The sequence below is a fragment of the Babylonia areolata genome, chromosome 6, assembly GCF_041734735.1.
Source record: "Babylonia areolata isolate BAREFJ2019XMU chromosome 6, ASM4173473v1, whole genome shotgun sequence".
Lineage (NCBI taxonomy): Eukaryota > Metazoa > Mollusca > Gastropoda > Neogastropoda > Buccinidae > Babylonia > Babylonia areolata.
Window position 1 is genome coordinate 25,709,779 of NC_134881.1, and position 20,521 is coordinate 25,730,299.

At 42.4% G+C, this 20,521-nt stretch overlaps 2 protein-coding genes across 3 annotated transcripts in view; one reads left to right on the top strand and one right to left on the bottom strand.

The window, feature by feature from the left end:
* Positions 1-7,702, top strand: part of LOC143282875 (uncharacterized) — a 13,385-nt gene extending 5,683 nt beyond the window's left edge. For both annotated transcript variants that reach the window (XM_076588743.1, XM_076588744.1), the window contains one exon: positions 181-7,702. In XM_076588743.1, coding sequence (XP_076444858.1) covers positions 181-4,765 — 4,585 coding nt within the window. In that variant the 3' untranslated portion in view covers positions 4,766-7,702. The remainder of the gene's footprint in view (positions 1-180) is intronic.
* A 328-nt stretch (positions 7,703-8,030) lies between these two features.
* LOC143283335 (ganglioside GM2 activator-like) lies at positions 8,031-14,948 on the bottom strand. Its single transcript, XM_076589538.1, has 4 exons — positions 14,712-14,948; positions 12,389-12,593; positions 11,460-11,646; positions 8,031-8,577 (listed from the first exon to the last, which is right to left on the bottom strand). The coding sequence occupies exons 1-4, from the start codon at positions 14,800-14,802 to the stop codon at positions 8,446-8,448; spliced, it is 615 nt and encodes a 204-aa protein (XP_076445653.1). The 5' UTR covers positions 14,803-14,948; the 3' UTR covers positions 8,031-8,445.
* Between the last annotated feature and the right edge of the window lie 5,573 nt (positions 14,949-20,521).

Here is a 20,521-nt window from a genome sequence, read left to right on the forward strand (position 1 = left end):
GAGTGTGTGTGTGTGTGCATATATAAAACATCCTGACAGTAGACTTTCTGTCTCTCTCCGTTCTTTTTTATGTGAATGTTTAATGAAGGGAAAGTAGTGGAAGAAAAATGTTTGCAGACAGATATGCAATGTAATTTGCACTTGCTTTATTTGACTCTTAACATCGGGTTTGTTTTTCAGGCCTCTTAACTTCAAACTCCAGATTTCTCAAGGCAGTGGCCTACGCCTGGTCCAAACCAGTTCAGCTTATGCAGCTGAGGCCGGACCCGGCAATCCTTCATTTTTTATCAGCCGTCCAGCAAGCGGGGAGCCAGAGCTTCTCATGAGCTTCCCCAACAACCCCAACAGACTGTATAAGCTCCAGGCATCCGCCGGTCAGCAGCTGAACCTCAAGTTGAACTCTCCAGTCAAACAACAGCCAGCAAGGAAAGTTACCAGCACTGCGGATCTTAGTGTTTCCCAGTCTGGTAAAGCAGCGGTGAGGCCTCAGGTCTTGATGGTTTCAGACAAGCCTCTGTCTGTGTTGAAAGGCCAGGGCACCCAATCGCTGCTGAAGCCTGACGTCAAGAAGCTTACTTTGCCGGTGGGTCAAACAATGGCTGAATCACATCAAAATTTGATAACATCAGTACTGCCGACTAAAGCTGAAAAGAATTCACACAAAGTATTTCCTTACTATCTGCCACACAAATCAGAAACAAGATCTCATCCTGACAAAGTCTCATTATTGCTCAAACAAACAGCAAGGAAGAGTTTTCAGGAAAAGAAGACCAAGACCACATCGCTTCTCAGAACTGCTTTTCTTGACAGCAGCCTTCAGCAAGTAAAGGAAGCGTCTAGCAACACTACTCAAGACTCTGGTTTTGAGGATGTCCATAACTTTCCATTCAAAATTGATTCTGTGTTTTCTTTAGCAAGTAGTGAAGAACAGCCATCTGACTTGACATGGGAAGAATACGACCAAGTAAAAAAGGAAGATACTTCTACTGGAACTGACTTTCTCCATCAGATCGTGAACGTTACTCAAGAGGAGCTGCTGGACATATGTGGCTCGTCTTTTGTTGTTCTTGAGCGCCTGGATATTAGCAAGATTGACAAGAAAGGAAACTATGAAGACCAGTCAAAATGCTCTGACCATTGCCGAAACAGAACTCTGAACTATTTGTGCGAGTTAGAGTTGATCAGGTGTCATGAGAAAAGTAAGCGGAAGATTGACAGAGAAAAGTCTGCCGGCGACAGAGAGACAGAAATTCCAAGGAAAGCATCTATGCTCGATTCCACTGCAGGACAGGTGACTGACAGAATGGTTTCAACTGCACCAGTGCAAGAATTCCATGGAAAGCCACATGAAGACATCAAACAGGGTCATTCATCGAACTATGAAGATGTATGTACAGAAGGAAATTCATGCATTTTGTCTTCCTTGCTCAATGTGTCAGACGTAAGTGCCACAGATGGTGTGGCAGATGACACGACAAGCAGATCTTCCCCACATGGTTCTCTCACAACAGTTTGTTCGGTAACGCAAACATCTTCTGTTACACTCACCAGTGAGAGCTCGTTACTGAGCCCATCACTGGTAGATCCATCATTTTCTTCTTTATCATTGCCAACCACATGCTCCACAGCAGCAACAACTGTTACAGTACCAGTGTCTTCTGCCGTCTCATGTCACTTATCTCTGACATCTGATCCAAGGGTATTTTATTCAAATGCTACCATGAATTTCCAAAAGGCTTACAGAGAAAGTGAAGTGGGGCATGAAGGACAAAATGCGGGAAAGGACAACGAAAACACCTATGAAAACAAGTTTCTAAGTGAGCAGAGTAGTTCTTTATCCAGCAGAGGAGGAGAGAACAGTCAACAAATAACAGCTTCTGGAACACAAACTCAGGTTAGAACATTACCCATAGGCGAATTCCCAGCGGACACTTCTGCACAAACAGTTGTTGCTACCCTAGGTAGTACGCGTGGATCTTTCTCATCTTTCGGTTCCACAGATAGCAGTCTTGGTTCAGACTCAGTGACAACAAATCGCAGGGCTCAGTCACTCACAACAGTATCCCAGAGTCAGCCAACTCAGTCAGTCAACCAGCCACAAATTTTGATATCAAAAGTTAGGCCACAAACGGCACCAGTTATTTCCTTACCTCCTGTTCTTTCCTTACCTCCTGTTCTTTCCTTACCTTCATCAGCACCTAAATCATCATGTCATAGCTCAGGACAAGCTACATCCTCGCAACCTGTGAAAGTTGTCCTCAAGTTTGTGACCTCTCCACAGAGCACAAGTTCAGCTCAGAGTATCCTTCCAGTTTACTCAGTTGCAAAGACCGAGAAAGGCCGTCTGTTGGGCACCTCCACAGTACGAACATCATCCTCGTCCTCAGCGAAAAATGTCCAGCTGTCTTCTGCAAACTCTAACACTGTGAAAATAGTGACTCCTGGATCAGTTCCAACCAGTCACGTTTCTGCAGTGAGAAAACTACCGCACTCTGTTGTAGCTGGTGGGACTTCAGGATCTGGAAAGTTGAATCCTGGCACTCCTGTGGTGAAAATCCAGCCCAGAACTACCAAAAAGCCAGTGCCGCCCGTTTCCTCAGGCATCAGCTTGCTGACAGGCTTACCAGGGAGCCAAACCCCACTGCCACAAGGCGCTGCTCCAGTTTATTTTATTGTGAATAACACAGGGTCAGTGGTATCGGTGTCAACAGGGAAGGTTCAGAACAATTCTTCCACCAGTTCAGTCTTCTCAAATGCACCGTCTCCTGCTGTGCAACATAAGTATGAGCAGTTAAACAGCATTCCACGAATAGTACCCATTGCAGCTCCGAAAGAAACACTTACCAGTGGGATGCCAGTATTGGCAAAACCACAGCATCATAGACCTTCTCTCATATCGGGATCCGTGAAGGGAAATTGTTCAGCCTCTTCCTCTAGCGGAGTTGTTATGGTCAGTTCATGTGGTCCAGTAACAAGAAGCAGTCCAATTCCTGTAAAACCAGCATCGAACACGGTTTTTGTTAAAACACCGGGAAACCCGGCACTGATACCACTTGGGAAACCTGCATCTTCCTTGTTGCTTTCTGGGGTGCAAGGTGGTCAGAGGCAAAATGCAGGCGTCAAAGTGATTCAGGTTTCCAGTGCCTCTCAAGCGCCACAACCTCTGAAAAAGGCACAGCCTACAACGCTCATATCATTGAAGAGCAAAGATGGAAAAAGTGAAGTAGCATGCACATATTCATCAGTGAAACAAACGCCCACTCCCAAGTTCGTTAAAGTGGTGCCGGCACCAAAGCCACCCGTTTCAATTTCCAAACTCACAAGTGTGGCACCAGGACCTTCCACGATCTCAGGAATGCAAATCCAGAGAGATAAAGTTACCTCTCATCTGAAATCAGCTCCCTCTGGTACTCTCCAAGTAGGCAGCCATGTGTTAATGCCTGTCCCAGTAACCAGTCAGGTTCCTTCAACTGTAGCTCCAGGATATGTTTCAGTGTTGCATTCAGATCAGTTGTCTCACAAGACTGGTGCCAAATCTGCAGGGCCTGTTATCATCGTGGCTGGACATGGGCAGACTTCAGTATCCACCACAACGACCTCTGCGGGACTGGCTCCGGCCACAGCAGATGCATCCAGGAGTGAACGTGTGCCTGGAAACGACAGCGTGAACACCAAAAGAAAGCAGACCGACCTTGGAGAGGTTTCATCTGATGCATCAGGTATCGTGCCACATGGGACTTCTGCTAATCCACAGTGGACTTGTTCAACATCATGCACCAGTTCAACAGCGTCACATACAGTTATGTCTACCAAGGTAGGTGAACCCGGAGTATCAGCCGCTGTCAGCAAGAGAGTCAGTGACGAGAACAAACAAACTCCTGTCAGTGAGGAAGTCAGGCACAAACTGAAACGTGCCAGTTTAGAAAAGAAATACCCCCTGCCACCAGGAGTTGTCATTAAAACAGAGCCATGCGCTTTTGGGTATCCATCTGATGGGTCACATCTTGAACAGGACAGTGTTTCCTCCGGCCCAGACAGCACCAAAATGAGCGCAGCTGACAGCAATTCATGCGCAGAACAGTGTTCACAACCAACTAACGTGCCGAATGACTATGAGAGTACAGACCCTCCGGTCGGTTTCCATTTGACTGATCCAGTCTTTGACTCTGATTCAGCTGAACCACCAGCAGACCTGGATTGTCCAGACCTGGAATCATCTGTGTGTGAGGCAGAGAGACGTATGTACGATGAGCCTCCGGTGCTTACCCCTGAGGCCCCGCTTTCCTCACGGTCAGATAGAAGTGGCCGTTCTCTGACGTCTTCCGAGGACACTCTCACTCCTTCACCACTCAGATCTAAGAAGTCTGGGGGGCGCAAAAGACGTTCGAAAGCCATTAAAAGAAAACCACCGTCTTCGTCCTTGTCTGAACGGAACCAAACCGACTCGCCCGCGATGGACGACAGTGGGCGCTGTGAGACCTCGACGATTGTCTTTTCCTGTGAACCCGAGAGCCAGGAGCCGACGCCTGGCTCGTCAACATCACCACACACTGTTCAGCCACCATTTTTCATGTCGCCTTTGACCTCGTTGTACTCCTCCCACGCGGCCCGCCAGCGCTCCTCGTCCCCAGAGGCTTCGTCTACCTCGTCCTCGGACCGCATCCGGCAGCTGAAGGAGATGCTCAAGCAGCAGAACGAACAGCTGGAGCGGATCAGACAGCAAAGAGCTATGGAGCGCCCTCTGGTTCTTACTGACGACGATTGAATTTGCTGTCCTGTCTCCGTGGAGATGGTCGGTCACCATCAACAGTGTTCCAACAACTACGTTTTTTTGTGGATTATTTCTGAGTATTGATTTGTGTTTGGCATATATTCATGTAGAATGTGTATCGTTTTCTTTTCTTCTGATTTTTCCACATCATTTCGTTTTTGTTTTTCCACATCATTTCGTTTTTGTTTTTCCTGCAACGACCACTGTGTGTGCGTTTTGTTTGTGGGAATCACAATTATCTCACATGCGATGCCTCATGTATATAATTTCTACTGTGTTAAATCAAATGTATTCAGTTACTGCCACTCTGTTGAATATGATTGGATCGAGATAGCTCACATGCTGAAGTAAAAAAAGTATACTTATAAGTCATATATAAAATATTCCATTTCCAGCAGAAAACTGTTGAAGCAAATACAAAATTTGTCCCGGTATGAATTTGACAGTGGGTGGTTTTTGAAAGACCCTATTTGGAAACCTCATAGTCATTGCTTCCTTGCCTCACTGCAGAAAAAAAAACCGGATGCACATGACAAATAGTTACAAATGTCGATCAACATACAAGCATGTACAATACCACTATATCATTGATGTTCTTTGACAGAGGAATATTTGGGGAGAGTGAATGGTTTCAAATTTCTGGCCAAACCGTATAACTACCTTCAGAAAAAAAAGTATCCTTGGAGCACACAGAATAATTGTGTGTGTGTGTGTGTGTGTGTGTGTGTGTGTTAGGAGGAGGTTGTGTGTGTGTGTGTGTGTTAAGGGGGTTAAAAATATTTGGGCATCTGTAAAATAGTTCAGTTATTCGTGGGAAGAAAAGAAGGAGAAGAAAAAAATGCAACCAAACTCCTCTCCAAGCCAACAGATCTTATCTATGTCAAATTCACACCATGGCAGATTAAAAAAAAATATATTACGCTTCTTCCACTTTCTGGAAAACTTAAGAACTGTGGCTTATGTTTCACACACACACACACGCGCGCACACACACACTGACACACACACCATTTGCCTTACGTCTCTTACAAGCCCTTTTGACGTCTGCTTCAGTGTCAGTTGTTTAATCCAAATCATTTTATTTACTAAGGTGTATAATGCCTGGGATTTAAATTGGATAGTTTGTCTTTTGTGGTTTGGTTAATCATGTACATTGTGTATAAGTTTGTTTGTTGCTTTTTTTAACTATCAGTACCTCTTACTGTTGACTTATTGAGTGAGTTTCATTCCTGTTGAATGCTTTGTATTGACACGGGCATGGTAGTCTGTGGTGTTTGCCAGTTACGTGCAGAGATTATTTCTTGTGGTGTGTGAGCGCGCGCGCGCGCGCGCATGTGTGTGTGTGTGTGTGTGTGAAAATAGTGTTTTTCGCCTTGTCTTATTCTTTTTCCTCTTTTTTATTTTTTTATTTTTTTACTTTGAATCATTCATCCCACTTTCTCTTGTCAAGTTCTTTTTTTTTTTTTTAATGTTTATCTCTGTCTTAGTATATTTAATTTGTGCCAGTGTGTGTGTGTGTGTGTGTGTGCGTGTGACATATATATATTATATCTCTTTCATATTTCTGTGTTATATGTCTTTCACATATATTCTTCTCTCTCTCTCTCTCTTTTTTATTTATTTTTTTAATTTTTTTTTTATCAGTGCCTGTTACAAGTAGTATACCATTTCCCTCACATTTGTTGAATATTATGAATCGACACGGTCATGTTAATTAATATGTGGAGTTTGCCAGTAACTGTAGCTGTTTGTACAGATGGACGGTTGCGCCTACGTATGTGTATGTACCTCAGTGTCAGCAATGGAGCAGTAGACAAGCTTTAAAAAAAAACCTTTAAAAAAATCATTTTTTTTGCATCCCACTTTCTTTCCCTTTATCTTTTTAACAATGATATTATTATTATTATTGTTGTTGTTGTTGATGATAATTTATTTTTTAATTTGCAGTCTTTTCACACACACACACACACACACACACACACACACAGAGAGAGAGAGAGAGAGAGAGAGTTATGTAGAAGTGCCAGTGGAGGTTAATGCTTTGTTTTGTCAGTGCTCTGGTTTTGTTTACACCAGTGTTTCTGTAGCAGCAAGTTGTACAAATATCTCCAGTTTCATGATTAAACACGAAAAAAGTGTTTTTGTCATCTTGTTATTCCATATGGTTATGATAAATTATTTTGAAATTTGCGGAGATATAGTTTGTACCACAGAAATAGTGAATTCGTACCACAGAAATAATTTTATCAGGGGAAAAAAAAGAATATTAAAAAATAAGAAAGGAAATATTCACACAAGCAGCAAAGATCGTGTTTAACAAGAAAGTCAACTATGTTTTAGCACTTTTGCTTTGTGTAGAAATATATCGCTTTCTTGTTTGTTGCTTTGCAGTTGGGTGTGAATCAATAATGAAAACATACCAGATGTTTATGTAAGGCAAGAAAATATACACAAAAATCCGAATTCGAATCACTTTATTATCTCAGGTTGAGTTTGCCCAGAGACGTGGTACAAACACACACACACACACACACATACACACACACACACACACACACAAGTTCAACCTATTTCATTGAAAATAACAGTACTCGTTTGTTATATAATAATATTCATTATTTTTTCCCTCATTTTAGTTGTTATAATTGGTTGAATGGTTCATCCTTTTAGCTGAATAAGCATATTTTGTGGTGGTTGCCTCGTCATAGCTGACTGATTACAGCTGTTGTATTCGTACAATAACTTGGAACAGTACACACACACACACACACACATACACACACACACACACTTTAAATGAAACTATTATAACTACCACTACGACTAGTACTAATACGCACGTCTATGTACGTAATTATGTACTCGACTGTAGCACTTGCGTCATCTTTCCTGATACCCGTATCTGTATGACTGAGACGAATAAATCGCAGCCGTAAATTATCAGTCTTGTGCTGTTGTGTGCAAGATGTGTGTGGAAGTTGTGTCACCGTTGTGTTTGAGAGCGAGAGAGAGAAAACAAATGTATTGAGAGAGAGAGAGAGAGAGAGAGAGAGAGAGAGCTTCAATACCCACTCATGCCAGTATGTATCTGATTGACTACAGGAAGAAGAACACACTACAGTTATGAAACGTAAAACAACAGCGAGACAATATGAACTCAAACTCGCTCTTCAGTATTACCAAGCGTCGAAGGAAAAAAAATGATGAAGAAAACATTTGACGAACTTGGTGCTTGATTCATCATATTTTAATACTCGAACAGCACGGAATACAAATACTTTATGACTTGACAAATTGTACTGAAGTGCGAAGAGGATGTTTAGTGCAATAAGTAGCATGTAATCCATGTCTTGCAACATAATCGGAAGTGGCATTTTCGGCTGTCGTCTATTGTGCAATTCATAACAAGCAACGACACTGTCATCATTTCCTGCCTCCTTGTTAATTGAAAAGAATGTGATTCAGTTTGTCCATGATTTTTGTTTAACAGACATATTCTGAATGTTATATAATCGTTAGAATGTAACTTAAAAACAACAGCAACAATAACACAACTCAAGCTATCCATATGGGAAAGAACTCTGTGCAAACAGCAGTGGTGACAGAAGCTGCAGCAGGAGAGGTGAGGGGGTTTGGGAGAAGGGGTGAGGGTAGAGGTATGGGGCGCAGTGGAATCAGCCAAAGATGCTGCAGAGAAATCCACTGCAGGAAGGGTGCCCATCCACGATAGTTGCCTCCACTTTCTGGCATGCCAGTTGCTGCCCTGTTGGGTTGTCGGTCAGCTTGAGCGTGACGCGGTAGTCTCCCTGTGAACATAGACACGGACGTGAGTAATGGGCCAGTGTTAGATCAACATTCCCAGAATATATATATATATATATGTGTGTGTGTGTGTGTGTGTTCCCAAAAGGGGGACATGAATTAAACATGCGTTCCCAGAAGGCTGACAAAAATGGCATATCTACCGTTCCCATAATGTAACAGGAATTATATATACGTTCGCATATAGTGGTTAGTGATTGTATTAACCTTCCCAGAAGGTGGAAAAGAATTATAAACGCGTCCCAAGAAGGTGAACAGGAATTATATATACTTTCCCAGAAGGTGGGCTAGAATTAAGTGGACATACATATACGTTCCCGTAACGAGGACAAGAATTATATATGTTCCCAGAAAGTGGACAATGTTGTGTTGACTGAGAAACGTTCCCAGAAAGTTGACAAGAATTACATAGATTGATATAGTTATACGTTCCCAGATGGAGGACAAAAATGATATGTACATTCCAAGAAGGTGGACTGATGAGAATAATATAGACCTCTTATCGTTCTCAGAAAGCGTACAATAATGACAAGTACGTTCCAAGAAATTTTAGAGATACATTTACGTTCCCAGATGGTGGACAAAAATTACATGTACGTTCTCAAAAGGTGTACAAGAATTATATACACGTTCCCAGATGGTAGACAAGAATTATATATACGTTCTCAAAATGTGGACCATCATTATAATATACGTTCCCAGAAGGTGGACAAAAATTATGTAGAAATAATTTAAGCAAGGTTTGACTTCTACAGGATAAAAGCAAATTTCTTTAAAGTCAAATAAATATGGTATAGGATACACCAAATGACAGACAACAAAAGTAAGTCAAGTGTATGACCTACACAAGATAACAAGGAATCTTGACCCCATGTGGAACAAAAAGGTGGACACAGACTCTCGGACAAAGCAGAGATCAGCTGATCGGCAAAGGTGAAACGTGATTCCATTGCGATTTTCTTCACCCTACTTGCTTATCACTGGGCATCCGGAAGAGATAGCGCAACATGACCGAATCATCCTGATCTGTGTCCAGATTTCTGTGTCAACCACGTTTCGACTCTCGGTCCAATTTGTAGGCTACATTTCCTTTATCAACCCACGCACACATCTCTGTTCTTCAGTCTGTCTGTCGTCTATCTATTTCTGCGTCTGTCTGTCTCTGTGTCTTTTTCCGCGGAGTCTCCCGAAAAATTACAACTTCTGTTCTTGCATTTGTTATAATATATCTAATGAGAATGTATTCGATGTATTGTTTGCAACCATATATCTCCAATAAGACTGTATTCGGTGTATTTGTGTGTCAGTATCTGTTCTGTTGCGATTTTTTTTTTTTTTTTTTTTGAGTGCTGTATAAACGCATCCCCACGCACTATTTTTCTCAGAATCTCTCTCTTCTGTACTCCTTGCCGTTGGTACGGGGATTAAAAATCTATTGTGGTTTATTATTGAGTCAGCCCTGACAACGGATCAGAGAATTGTGTGTCTGAAATATGCAAACCAAGCAACAGTCTCACCACTGACTCGATCTCCTTGATTTCTTTTCAGTTTCCCTACTCCCCGCGCGCCTTGCCCCCCCCCCTCCCCACCCCCACTATTACCATTTCTCTTCCATCATCATAATTATAAACAGTATTATCTTTGTACTGCTCCAGCAACTATTTTCCTCTGAAGGTAGATGTGTAAAGAATCACACCATGGCGAATTGGGAATGATTATCAGTGATAATTATCAATATTTATAATAATAATAATAATAATAATGATGGACACTATATAGCACACTATCCAGAAATCTGCTCTAGGTGCTTTACAAAAACGCATTTGTTAACATAAAACATTATATCCATGTTACATACACACACCAAAATGTGACTACACACACACACACACACACACACACACACACACTGCATACATACATTTTAACATACCTGTGTATCTAACAGCTATCTTCGGTCTAGCGCCTATCTTCGGTCAGAGATCAAACTGAAAGCGCTTTCATACACAGAATCATTTACCCAACAGGCTGTTTGCATGGGGAGAGCCGACTGACAACCGCCTTTAAAATTAGACGCTCATCAATCGTTTCCTGTGTCATTCCGACAATACTTGCAGCCCTCACTGCACATAATCATTGTCGCCCCTCTGCACTGGTACTTTTGTTCCGACTTGTATTTTCAATCCTGCATGGATTGTTGCCGGCGCACACTTACACATGTATATCGGAGTTGATTTTTCTTCAGAATTTTGCCGCCGAGGACAACCCTTATATTGCTGTGGGTTCTTTAAGAGCTCACTAAGTGCATCAGTGCTGCACGCGGGTCCTCGGTTTAGTCGTCTCATTCACCCTGCGAATGATTAGCGTCCAGGCCACCAGCACTCAAGGTCTAGCAGAGAGGTGAGAGAAAATATTGACGAGTGTCGGATTCGATCCCCATGCGGTCGGTCAGAACTCTCACTGACTTCCGTTACCACTATGCCAGCCGCCATTCCACATAGGCGAATAGGCGAACAAGGGGAGGACTGATGCTACCCTTGTTGCGGCATGTATTGTCGCTTCTTCATGGATTGGTGCCGGCGACAATACGTGCAGCCCCAGGCCTCACTGCGCAGAAATTATTGTCGCCCCTCTGCACTGGAGCTGTTGTTGCGGCTTGTATTGTCGCCCCTGCATGGATTGGTGCCGGCGACAATACTTGCAGCCCTCACTGCACATAATCATTGTCGCCCCTCTGCACTGGTACTTTTGTTCCGACTTGTATTTTCAATCCTGCATGGATTGTTGCCGGCGACAATACTGTATTGTCGACTCTGCAATGGCACATGCCGCGCGCAACAACCCTCTCAGTCAGTCACAGACCTACCTCAGCCAGCCAGGACCAGAGGCCGCTGAGCTCTGGGATGTTGAAGACGGCGTTGTTCATGGAGTAGGTGCCGGCGGGGAAGGGGCAGGTGCAGCGCAGGCCGGTGGACGTCACCTGGGGAGGGCAGGCCACCCCCGAGCCCGCTCCGTAATTGGTCTCCAGCAAGCCGCACGCGTCATTGTACGTACTGCACCGCGTTTTGAGTTCCAGAGTTCGTGGAATAATATATCGTTCATGAAATGTATAGATGAATGATCCGGGGGTATACACATACTCACACGCACGCGGCACGCGCGCGAACACACACACACACACGCATACTCACCCATACACAAACACACCACACACATACACCACCACCACCACAACAAAAGCAACAACGACAACGGCAAATCTCTCTCAACCACATACCGACCTACCAGGACACCGTCAACAAAAACAACCTATGCATGCGCCCGCATATATGTATATGATATATAGATATACATATATACACGCGTACTCAGACACAAACACACACACACAACTGGCCCCCACTAACAACAGCTCTCTCTCATCCACCCACAGGACCTACCACCATCACCACAAATACAACAGCAACAACAATAACAAGACACACGTAGACACACACAAAACACACGCACATCCACACACACACACACACACACACACACACGCACGCACGCACACACATACGATTTCCCCCACCCATTACCCCCCTCACACATACACCCAACTGTCACACACACACATACACACATAGTAAATTCACCCATTACCCCACACATACACACAAGCGCGTACACACACACACACACACACACACACACACACACACACCACGTGCCCCTTCCCCTACCACACACACACACACACACATCGCACGCCAGCATCCCCTACCACACACACACTACACACACACCACTCACCAGCTGCCCACGTTGCTGATGCAGGGCACGGACAGCCAGAAGAAGCCCACGTAGCGTTCGATGGTCACGTCCAGGGAGACGGACCCCGTGGCGTTGCGGTTCAGTCGGAGCGACCCGGACACACTGAGGTCCCCGGGGACGGGCACAGGGTAGGGGGAGAGACGGGCCTCGGGGAAGGTCATCAGCTCCGTTTCTTTCTGACTGGCTGTCAATTGGATAGATAATAAGATCTCAGTTAGTTTTCTCCAAGGCGGCGTCACTGCATCCGGACCAATCCGTATGTACGCTACGTAGAACACTGACGTGTGTGTGAACCTTTCAGAGTGGATTTCTTCAAGTGACATAATTTTACCATAGCACAACACTTATGTCTCCATGGGCTCAGTGCGCCAAGTGCGTGCTGCACATGGGACCTCGGTTTATCGTCTCATCCGAATGACCAGACGCTCAGTTCGATTTTCCAGTCAAACTCGGGAGAAAGGGTGAGACCGGGATTCAAACCTAGACGAACACTGTACTGGAACATAAGCGTCTTAACCTTTCTGCTACTTGTCTCCGAACAGAACAGAGGAAGAAATGGTCACATTCATGTCTCATTACAATTTTTAAAGGTTCCATAGCCTTCATTTAGGGCCACTGGGGGCAGTGAATCATATCCGCTGTGTCTTGGTCTTCGAAAAGGAAGGCGGGGCCCAGTCCTCTCCTTCCGCTAATTTTACCTTTCCCAAACGGAAGTCAGGCACCCCTTCACGCCTAGGTAGAGTGAAGAATATTGGAGTAAAGTTCCTTTCCCCAAATCACAACACCATGCTGAAACTGGAGCCTCGAACTAAAAAAAAAAAAAAAAAAAAAAAATTAATCACTGGCGAACATTGGATCAGATGTCCAACGCCCGAAAACCTACATAAAACAACAACATCAACAACAACAAAACTTAAGTTTGGCCGCGAGACTGAATTGGTGTGTATTTTACACAGCACGATTGTGTGCCTTGACGCCAGAAATTTGAAGTGAATGCAGTGGATGTAACTTGGCGAGTAAGTTTACTTATTTTTTTGAGAACTGTTCATACCACCGGCGCTTAAAAAGAACCCGAACCAACAAAAAGAGTAGCGCCTAGCAAATATACAGAAATGTCCGTTTTGATAAGACAAAAATGTTCACCAGTCACCAGTTAAAGATGAAAATTTTTGTTGATGCTGCTTTATGTTCTCAGAAGGCCGAGCAGCCTGAATTTCACATACAGATGATTATATAATGCAACAAGAAAGTGACACAACACAACACAAGGCAATACATGGGAAGCGCTTTTCAGCAATGCAAAGCAAGTTGAGGCAAGCAAGGCAAGGCAAGGCAAGGGACACAGCACCACACAACACCGTGGTAAGCTAAGCCAGGCAAAGCACCACAACAAATACAACACAATATACAGTACAGTACAGTACAGTACAGTACAGTACAGTACAGTACGGGAAACAAGCATTCATAACTAGTTTGAAGAACAGGCTTTACTCGTAACACGAACACCTGCACGGATGTTCACATCCTAACATCCGTGTGGATGTCGGCGTTAAGACAAATCAGTTGTCCACCAGGCGAGGAATGAGCAACAGATTTGGGAAGCGGTGGACAGTTGACGAATGATCAACAAGACACAAGTTGACATTTGGACTCTGGGGAAACAAGTCAAGACTTGTTAGATCGTTTAACATAGGCCTGTCAGGACATTCATTTTCTCCTGTTCACTTGTGTATGTGTGCTTGAATGCACCTCTCTCTCTCTCTCTCTCTCTCTCTCTCACACACACACACACACACACACGCACACACAGAGTCCCCGTCCCACTATTCCCACTGACATGGGCAGACACGCCCGTTCAGAAAACTATATGTCTTGTCTTGTCTTGTCTTGTGTCATTTGATAGCTTCTTGACTTGACGATAGAGACTGCCTTTGTAACTGGTCAGACTGCAGCAGGCTACACTGCTGACCACTGAGAGAGAGAAAGTATATATATATATATATATATATATATATATATATATATATTATATATATATATATATATATATATATGTATGTATAAACTCTTGGAAGTCAATCCCAAGTTTAAAAAAAAACTGGACACCGCGCCATCTCTCTCTCTCTCTATATATATATATATATGTGTGTGTGTGTGTGTGTGTGTGTGTGTGTGTGCTTTTGTTGAAGCTGCTGCTGGTTTTGTTTGTTTCTTTAATTAACAAACTGATATGTAAAGTTCTTTTTTTTTGTTTTGCTTTATTCATGTACCTTTTATTCTGCTGTTCTTTGTGTTCACTTACCACAGTCGGTGACGGAGAAGGACACTTTGCCGACCACAGCCGACACGCAGGCCAGACCAAGGCAGAGAAGCAGATGTGCGGAGTGCGTCATGGTGTGTGTGTGTGTGTGCCGTGTATGTGAACTGCTACAGTTGTGTCCGTCCACGTTATGGCTACTGTCCGGGACAGCGCTGGCTTTTTGGTCAGTTGGTCTGTGTCCTGTCTGACTGATTGGCTGGCTGAATGACCTTTCACGGCCTCTCCAATCCGTCCCGAATTTCGTTCACCAGTTGACCTGCCCAGTTTTCTTTGCGTGGAGAAGATAAGCCTGATAGAGAATTAGGTCGTCTAAAGAATGATTTTCAAAGTTGCAAATACCGTGCGATTTTTTGTTTGTTTGTTTTTGTTTGTCTGTTTGTTTGTTTGTTCAATGGACCTTTCTATTGCGAATGATCATTATGTGCCGAAAAGCATGTACGTATATCCTCGAATGAGCGTTATGTGTCGAAAGGATGTACGAAAGATAGAATTTTCGGAAAAAGATATTCTTGTATTCTGCCACTGCATGTAATGTCTGTTGTGTAGAGGTCAGCGTAAGGTTGCGCTACTGCTGGTTGAAGTATTTAGTAAGGTTGAGCAATACCAAGTGCACACAGTGCATAAGAACGGGGTGATCTTGGGGTAAGACAGGCGTGTCGGGGGGGGGGGTGTAACAAATCGCTTTGTACATGTGTTGTCGGTGACATTTTTTTATATGGTATTTTGTGTGTGTGTGTTGATTTTTATGTCTACTTGAAAATGCGGACACTTTTTCACGCAGCAACATAAGGTTCCCATCCGATGTTCTGTTGTGCGATATATTGTGAAGCACGTGAATGCCGTTTTTTTTAAAAACTGTTAATTGTTAACATTAGGCCAGTTCCGTTTCCCTGAACTGGTTTATTTTTGCTGATGCCAGTCATTGCTGTTTGACTTGTGGGCCAGCACAAATTTAATGGCTGGATAGATCGACTGTTTCAACTAATCATGATTATTGTTAGAATTATATATTCAAGTTATCATTTTATTCTCATGCACGAAAGCAAACGTGTTGAGCCTGGGAGCCAGAAAGTGATCTTGTCATCGAAGCAGAATTTGAGAAGTTTGATGAAAAAAGGTAAGAACGAAATGAAACAAGCTTTCAAAATAAAATTGGAGAAGTTGAAAAGATGCCTGTAAAGAATGAAAACAGAATCAGAATTTAGATCCCTTGAGAAATTCAAAATCAGATGTTACATGTCAAGGTCACAACCTGGCATACGATACTGATAGGAAAAAAAATTCTGGTGAAAGTGAGCGAAGGTCTTCAAAATAGTCTACAAAACTTAGTACAGTGACTGATTATGGTGAAAACAAAACACCTGAAAAGAAGCGAGGTGAGAGGTCAAAGGTCAGGGTCACAACATGGACTATTAGGAAAATATGAAAACATGTTAGGACTTGGTTTTTCATCCTTTTTTTTTTTTTCAACGTGGTATACCATGTAGTGGTGTGTGTGTGTGTGTGTGTGTGTGTGTGTGTGTGTGTGTGTGTTTGCCATAACATAAATGCTTTTTTAATTCAAAGGTCAAGATGATATCATTGTGTGTCTGATTATCTCTTTTTGTAATTATCGTGTTTTTTGTTGTTGTTGTTGTAGTTGTTTTTTTTTGTTTTTTTTCTTTTCATGATTCCTTTGTTGAGTTTAGTGCAAATCAAAAGTGAGTCTTTAAGGACTTACCTCACCTGTTTTATGAACAGAACTGTCCTCCCTTTAAGGATGGAGAACGAAGGTAGCCTGGGCCTACCTCACGACCCAAAACGAGACGAGAGGAAAACACGCGTTTCAACCCGGCCTAGGGTCTTCTTCAGGCAAAACCATACAACAAACAGACGCAGAAAGACATACAAAGACTTAGCTGCTGCACATGTGTTGAATAGCGTCTTGAATGGCCGTCGCTTTTTCTCGTTGTGTTGTATGCAGTGCTGTCCCTTTCTGAAGTTCTTTTATTCTGGTCTGCAATCGACTTTGTCATTATTTGTTGTTGTTGTTGTTTTCTTTTAAAGTCACTGCTGCTATTCTTCTTCTTTTCTTTAAACATCCACTATCGTCATTTTGATGATATTACGCGAGCAAATGTGCCATGATGGTCACAGCAGAGTGAATATTCGTGACTGAAGTTGTACTGAATTAACTTGGAAACGTAGCAGGAACTATCTGGTGTCAGTTCGCGTCCGCTCACGGGCTATAACTTTATCTCTGTGTGTGTGTGGTCTCATTTTACGTTATATCTTATGTTGACATCATTTTTGTGACGTCTTGATAATATGACGTTTGTCGAGAGAGATACGTAACTGAATATTCAGCTCAAACGGAACCTTCGATTCCCACGCCTCTCGGCTTTTACTGACAACATTAGTCTCGTTTTGCAGACGTGAGAGTCTGGTCTAGATGTTTCTGGTTCCGCTGCCTTTGATGGTACCACGCAGGACATCGGGGTGACGTTCTGTTGGCTATCTTGTGTCAAGTTTCGGACGGTGTTTGTCGCCGTTTGTGGAATAGGTCAGATGGCGGCCATGACTGACCTGTTCTTCAGCAGAACGAATGGGTCATTTTCAAAATTATTGGTCAGGTGTGTGTGTGTGTGTGTGTGCACTGACCTGTTATGGACGGCTACCGGTCCTGTACACAGACAGGCATGACAGCTGTGTGCCTCAGTGAGAAAGGAGCTGGAAAAGACAGTATGGATGGATATGGATACTTATATTTATATATAGCGCCTATCCTCGGTCGGAGACCAAGCTCTAAGCGCTTTACCACGCAGGACATCGGGGTGACGTTCTGTTGGCTATCTTGTGTCAAGTTTCGGACGGTGTTTGTCGCCGTTTGTGGAATAGGTCAGATGGCGGCCATGACTGACCTGTTCTTCAGCAGAACGAATGGGTCATTTTCAAAATTATTGGTCAGGTGTGTGTGAGTGTGTGTGTGTGTGTGTGTGTGTGTGCGCTGACCTGTTATGGACGGCTACCGGTCCTGTACACAGACAGGCATGACAGCTGTGTGCCTCAGTGAGAAAGGAGCTGGAAAAGACAGTATGGATGGATATGGATACTTATATTTATATATAGCGCCTATCCTCGGTCGGAGACCAAGCTCTAAGCGCTTTACAAACACCGGGTCATTTGCGCAACAGGCTGTCTACTTGGATAGAGCCGACTGACATCTACCATTGGGCGCTAATCATTTCCTGTGTCGTTCAGTCAGATTTCAGGCACGCACACATACACACTCATACAGACATGTACCATTTTACGTGGAAGACCGTTTTTGTTTATTTACCCCGCCATATAGGCAGCCATACTCGGTTTCCGGGGAGAGGTGGAGGTGTGGGTGGGGTAGGGTGTATGCTGAGTATTTGAAAGGGCGAAAACATTGTGTGTGTGTCAAAGTCAAGATTTTATTTCATGATGATAAACTGAATAAGTAACAATTGCTTTTTTACATCAAGCCATCAATGAAAAAAAAAAGAAGAAAAAATATAGGAGAAAGAGAGAGAGAGGGAACGAGCAGATGAAAAGCAACAACAACAAAGAAAATGCATATATAATATACAAGAATATTGTGGTAATGAAATACACAATTGCGTTTCTATTTCACACACACACACACACACACACACACACACACCACAAATGAACACAAATGCTCGGAATTACATACACCATACCTTATCCCATCCACGTGCACATATTCATTCATATACTACGAAATCCTTGCCAACACAAGCATATTCAAAAACATTTCGCAATAAATAAAAGAAGTATTAAACTAATAGATCAAGAATTGTTTTACTTTAAATCATTTTCAATAAGGTGATTCTTCAGATTTTTCTTAAACACGTTCTCATTGACTCACTTGTGTAAACAAAGTGAGTCTATGTTTTAACCCGGTGTTCGGTTGTCTGTGTGTGTGTGTGTGTGTGTCCGTGTGTCTGTGTGTCCGTGGTAAACTTTAACATTGACATTTTCTCTGCAAATACTTTGTCAGTTGACACGAAATTTGGCATAAAAATAGGAAAAATTCAGTTCTTTCCAGTCATCTTGTTTAAAACAATATTGCACCTATGGGATGGGCACAAAAAAATTTAAAAAAAGAAGCCTAATTATATGCAAACTGCATTTACTGTTATATCTATATGTTTTGTATTCTCTAAACTTGGCACTTTGACCTCTTATTCTGACACAACAACAAGAGGTGTCATCATTATCATTTTTTTTCAAACAGGAACTTCTTTTGCTAAGCATGGAATTTTTATTTATTTTGCAAACGTTTTGGTGCAGATAGTAAAAAAGGGAAATTACTCTGTAATTAATGCTAGGGGACTTAATTTATCACAAGTGAGTCTTGAAGGCCTTGCCTCTCTTGTTCACGATACTTTTGAGAGTGAGTGGAAGATTATTCCATAAATTTCCACCAGAATATAGAAAGCTGGATTTGAAAACGTTGTTTCTTGAACTGGGCATGCAGAGTATGTGGTTGTGTCTGTGTTCATTTTTTTTTTTTTTTTTTAAAGTGTCTGCAATCTTTTTTGGAGCATTTCCATACATAACATTATGCATGCAGACAGCTTCGTTGAAGTACAGCCTGTTGTGAAATGATAATGCATTAAGTTGTTTATAGTCCACTTGGGTCAGAAAGCTCGATATTAATAATACTATTTTCACTCGCGGCGCTCTTTTATACATACGGTGAATAAATTGCATGTTTGAGAGGCTACAGTTGTCCCATAAAGTTGACGCATAATCGATTACTGGCAGAATATGTGCACAAAAGAAGAGCTTTCGTGAACGGACATTGAGGACATTTTCTTTTTTTTGCTAGCTGAAGTATTCTATTAGAGAGGCGTTTATTTAAGTACTTAGTTTGATCAGTCCAAGATCTTTGTCAATAATGACACCCAGAATTTTATGTGACTCTACCTCTTCAGTTTCATTCATGCCTAGGAATAGTGGTTTGGAATGATGTTTCATTCTTCATCTTTTCTGTCGTGCACATACATATATACACTTTGTTTTCTGAGCATTTAAGGACATGTGATTCAATCGTGTCCAGTCGCTAAGTTTCAGAATATCATCTTGGAGTTCATCGGCTACTTTACATGGGTCTGAATTGCTTGAATGTAAGGATGTGCCATCTGCAAACATTTCACGTTTACATTTTATATAACAAGGTAAGTCATTAACATAACTGGATAATAAAATTGGCCCTAAGATGGATCCCTGTGGTACGCCATGTTTAATAGATGTAAAATTTTTGGTTTGATTCTTTACTGTTACTAACTGTTTCCTGTCAGAAAGAAAAGATTGTATGAGGTGAGTATACTCGGGTGGTAATTTATGAGCTTCTAATTTGCGTAGTAACAAGGAGTGATTGATTACATCAAAAGCTTCTTCAAAATCTATAAGGAGGAGACCTGTGAATCTATTTTCATTTATGTTATGTAGAAGACTGTCAGTGAGCTGTATGAGGACTGTATGACAACAATTATTTTTACGGATTTCGGACTTGTCTTCATGAATTTGGTCGTTGTCAAAGAGATAAGAATATAAAGATGTTTGCAAGTGTTTTTCAGTGGGTTTTGACAAAGCACACAAGACAGAAATTGGTGTGTAGTTAGATGGGTCAGAAGAATCACCTGATTTTTACAGTGGAATGACTCTAGCCTGCTTGACTTTTGAAGGAAAACATTTTTTATCGAAACACAAATTATAAAGATATGTCAAAGTATCTACAATAACAGGGGAAGAAAGCT

What these genes read in the sequence shown, in the direction of transcription:
- LOC143283335 (XM_076589538.1), bottom strand. Translation starts at nt 14,802, where the DNA reads ATGACGCACTCCGCACATCTGCTTCTCTGCCTTGGTCTGGCCTGCGTG. An exon ending in ATCAGCAACGTGGGCAGCTG is followed by an intron (nt 11,647 to 12,388) that starts GTGAGTGGTGTG and finishes AACGCGGTGCAG; the next exon opens with TACGTACAATGACGCGTGCG. An exon ending in TCTGGTCCTGGCTGGCTGAG is followed by an intron (nt 8,578 to 11,459) that starts GTAGGTCTGTGA and finishes CTATGTTCACAG; the next exon opens with GGAGACTACCGCGTCACGCT.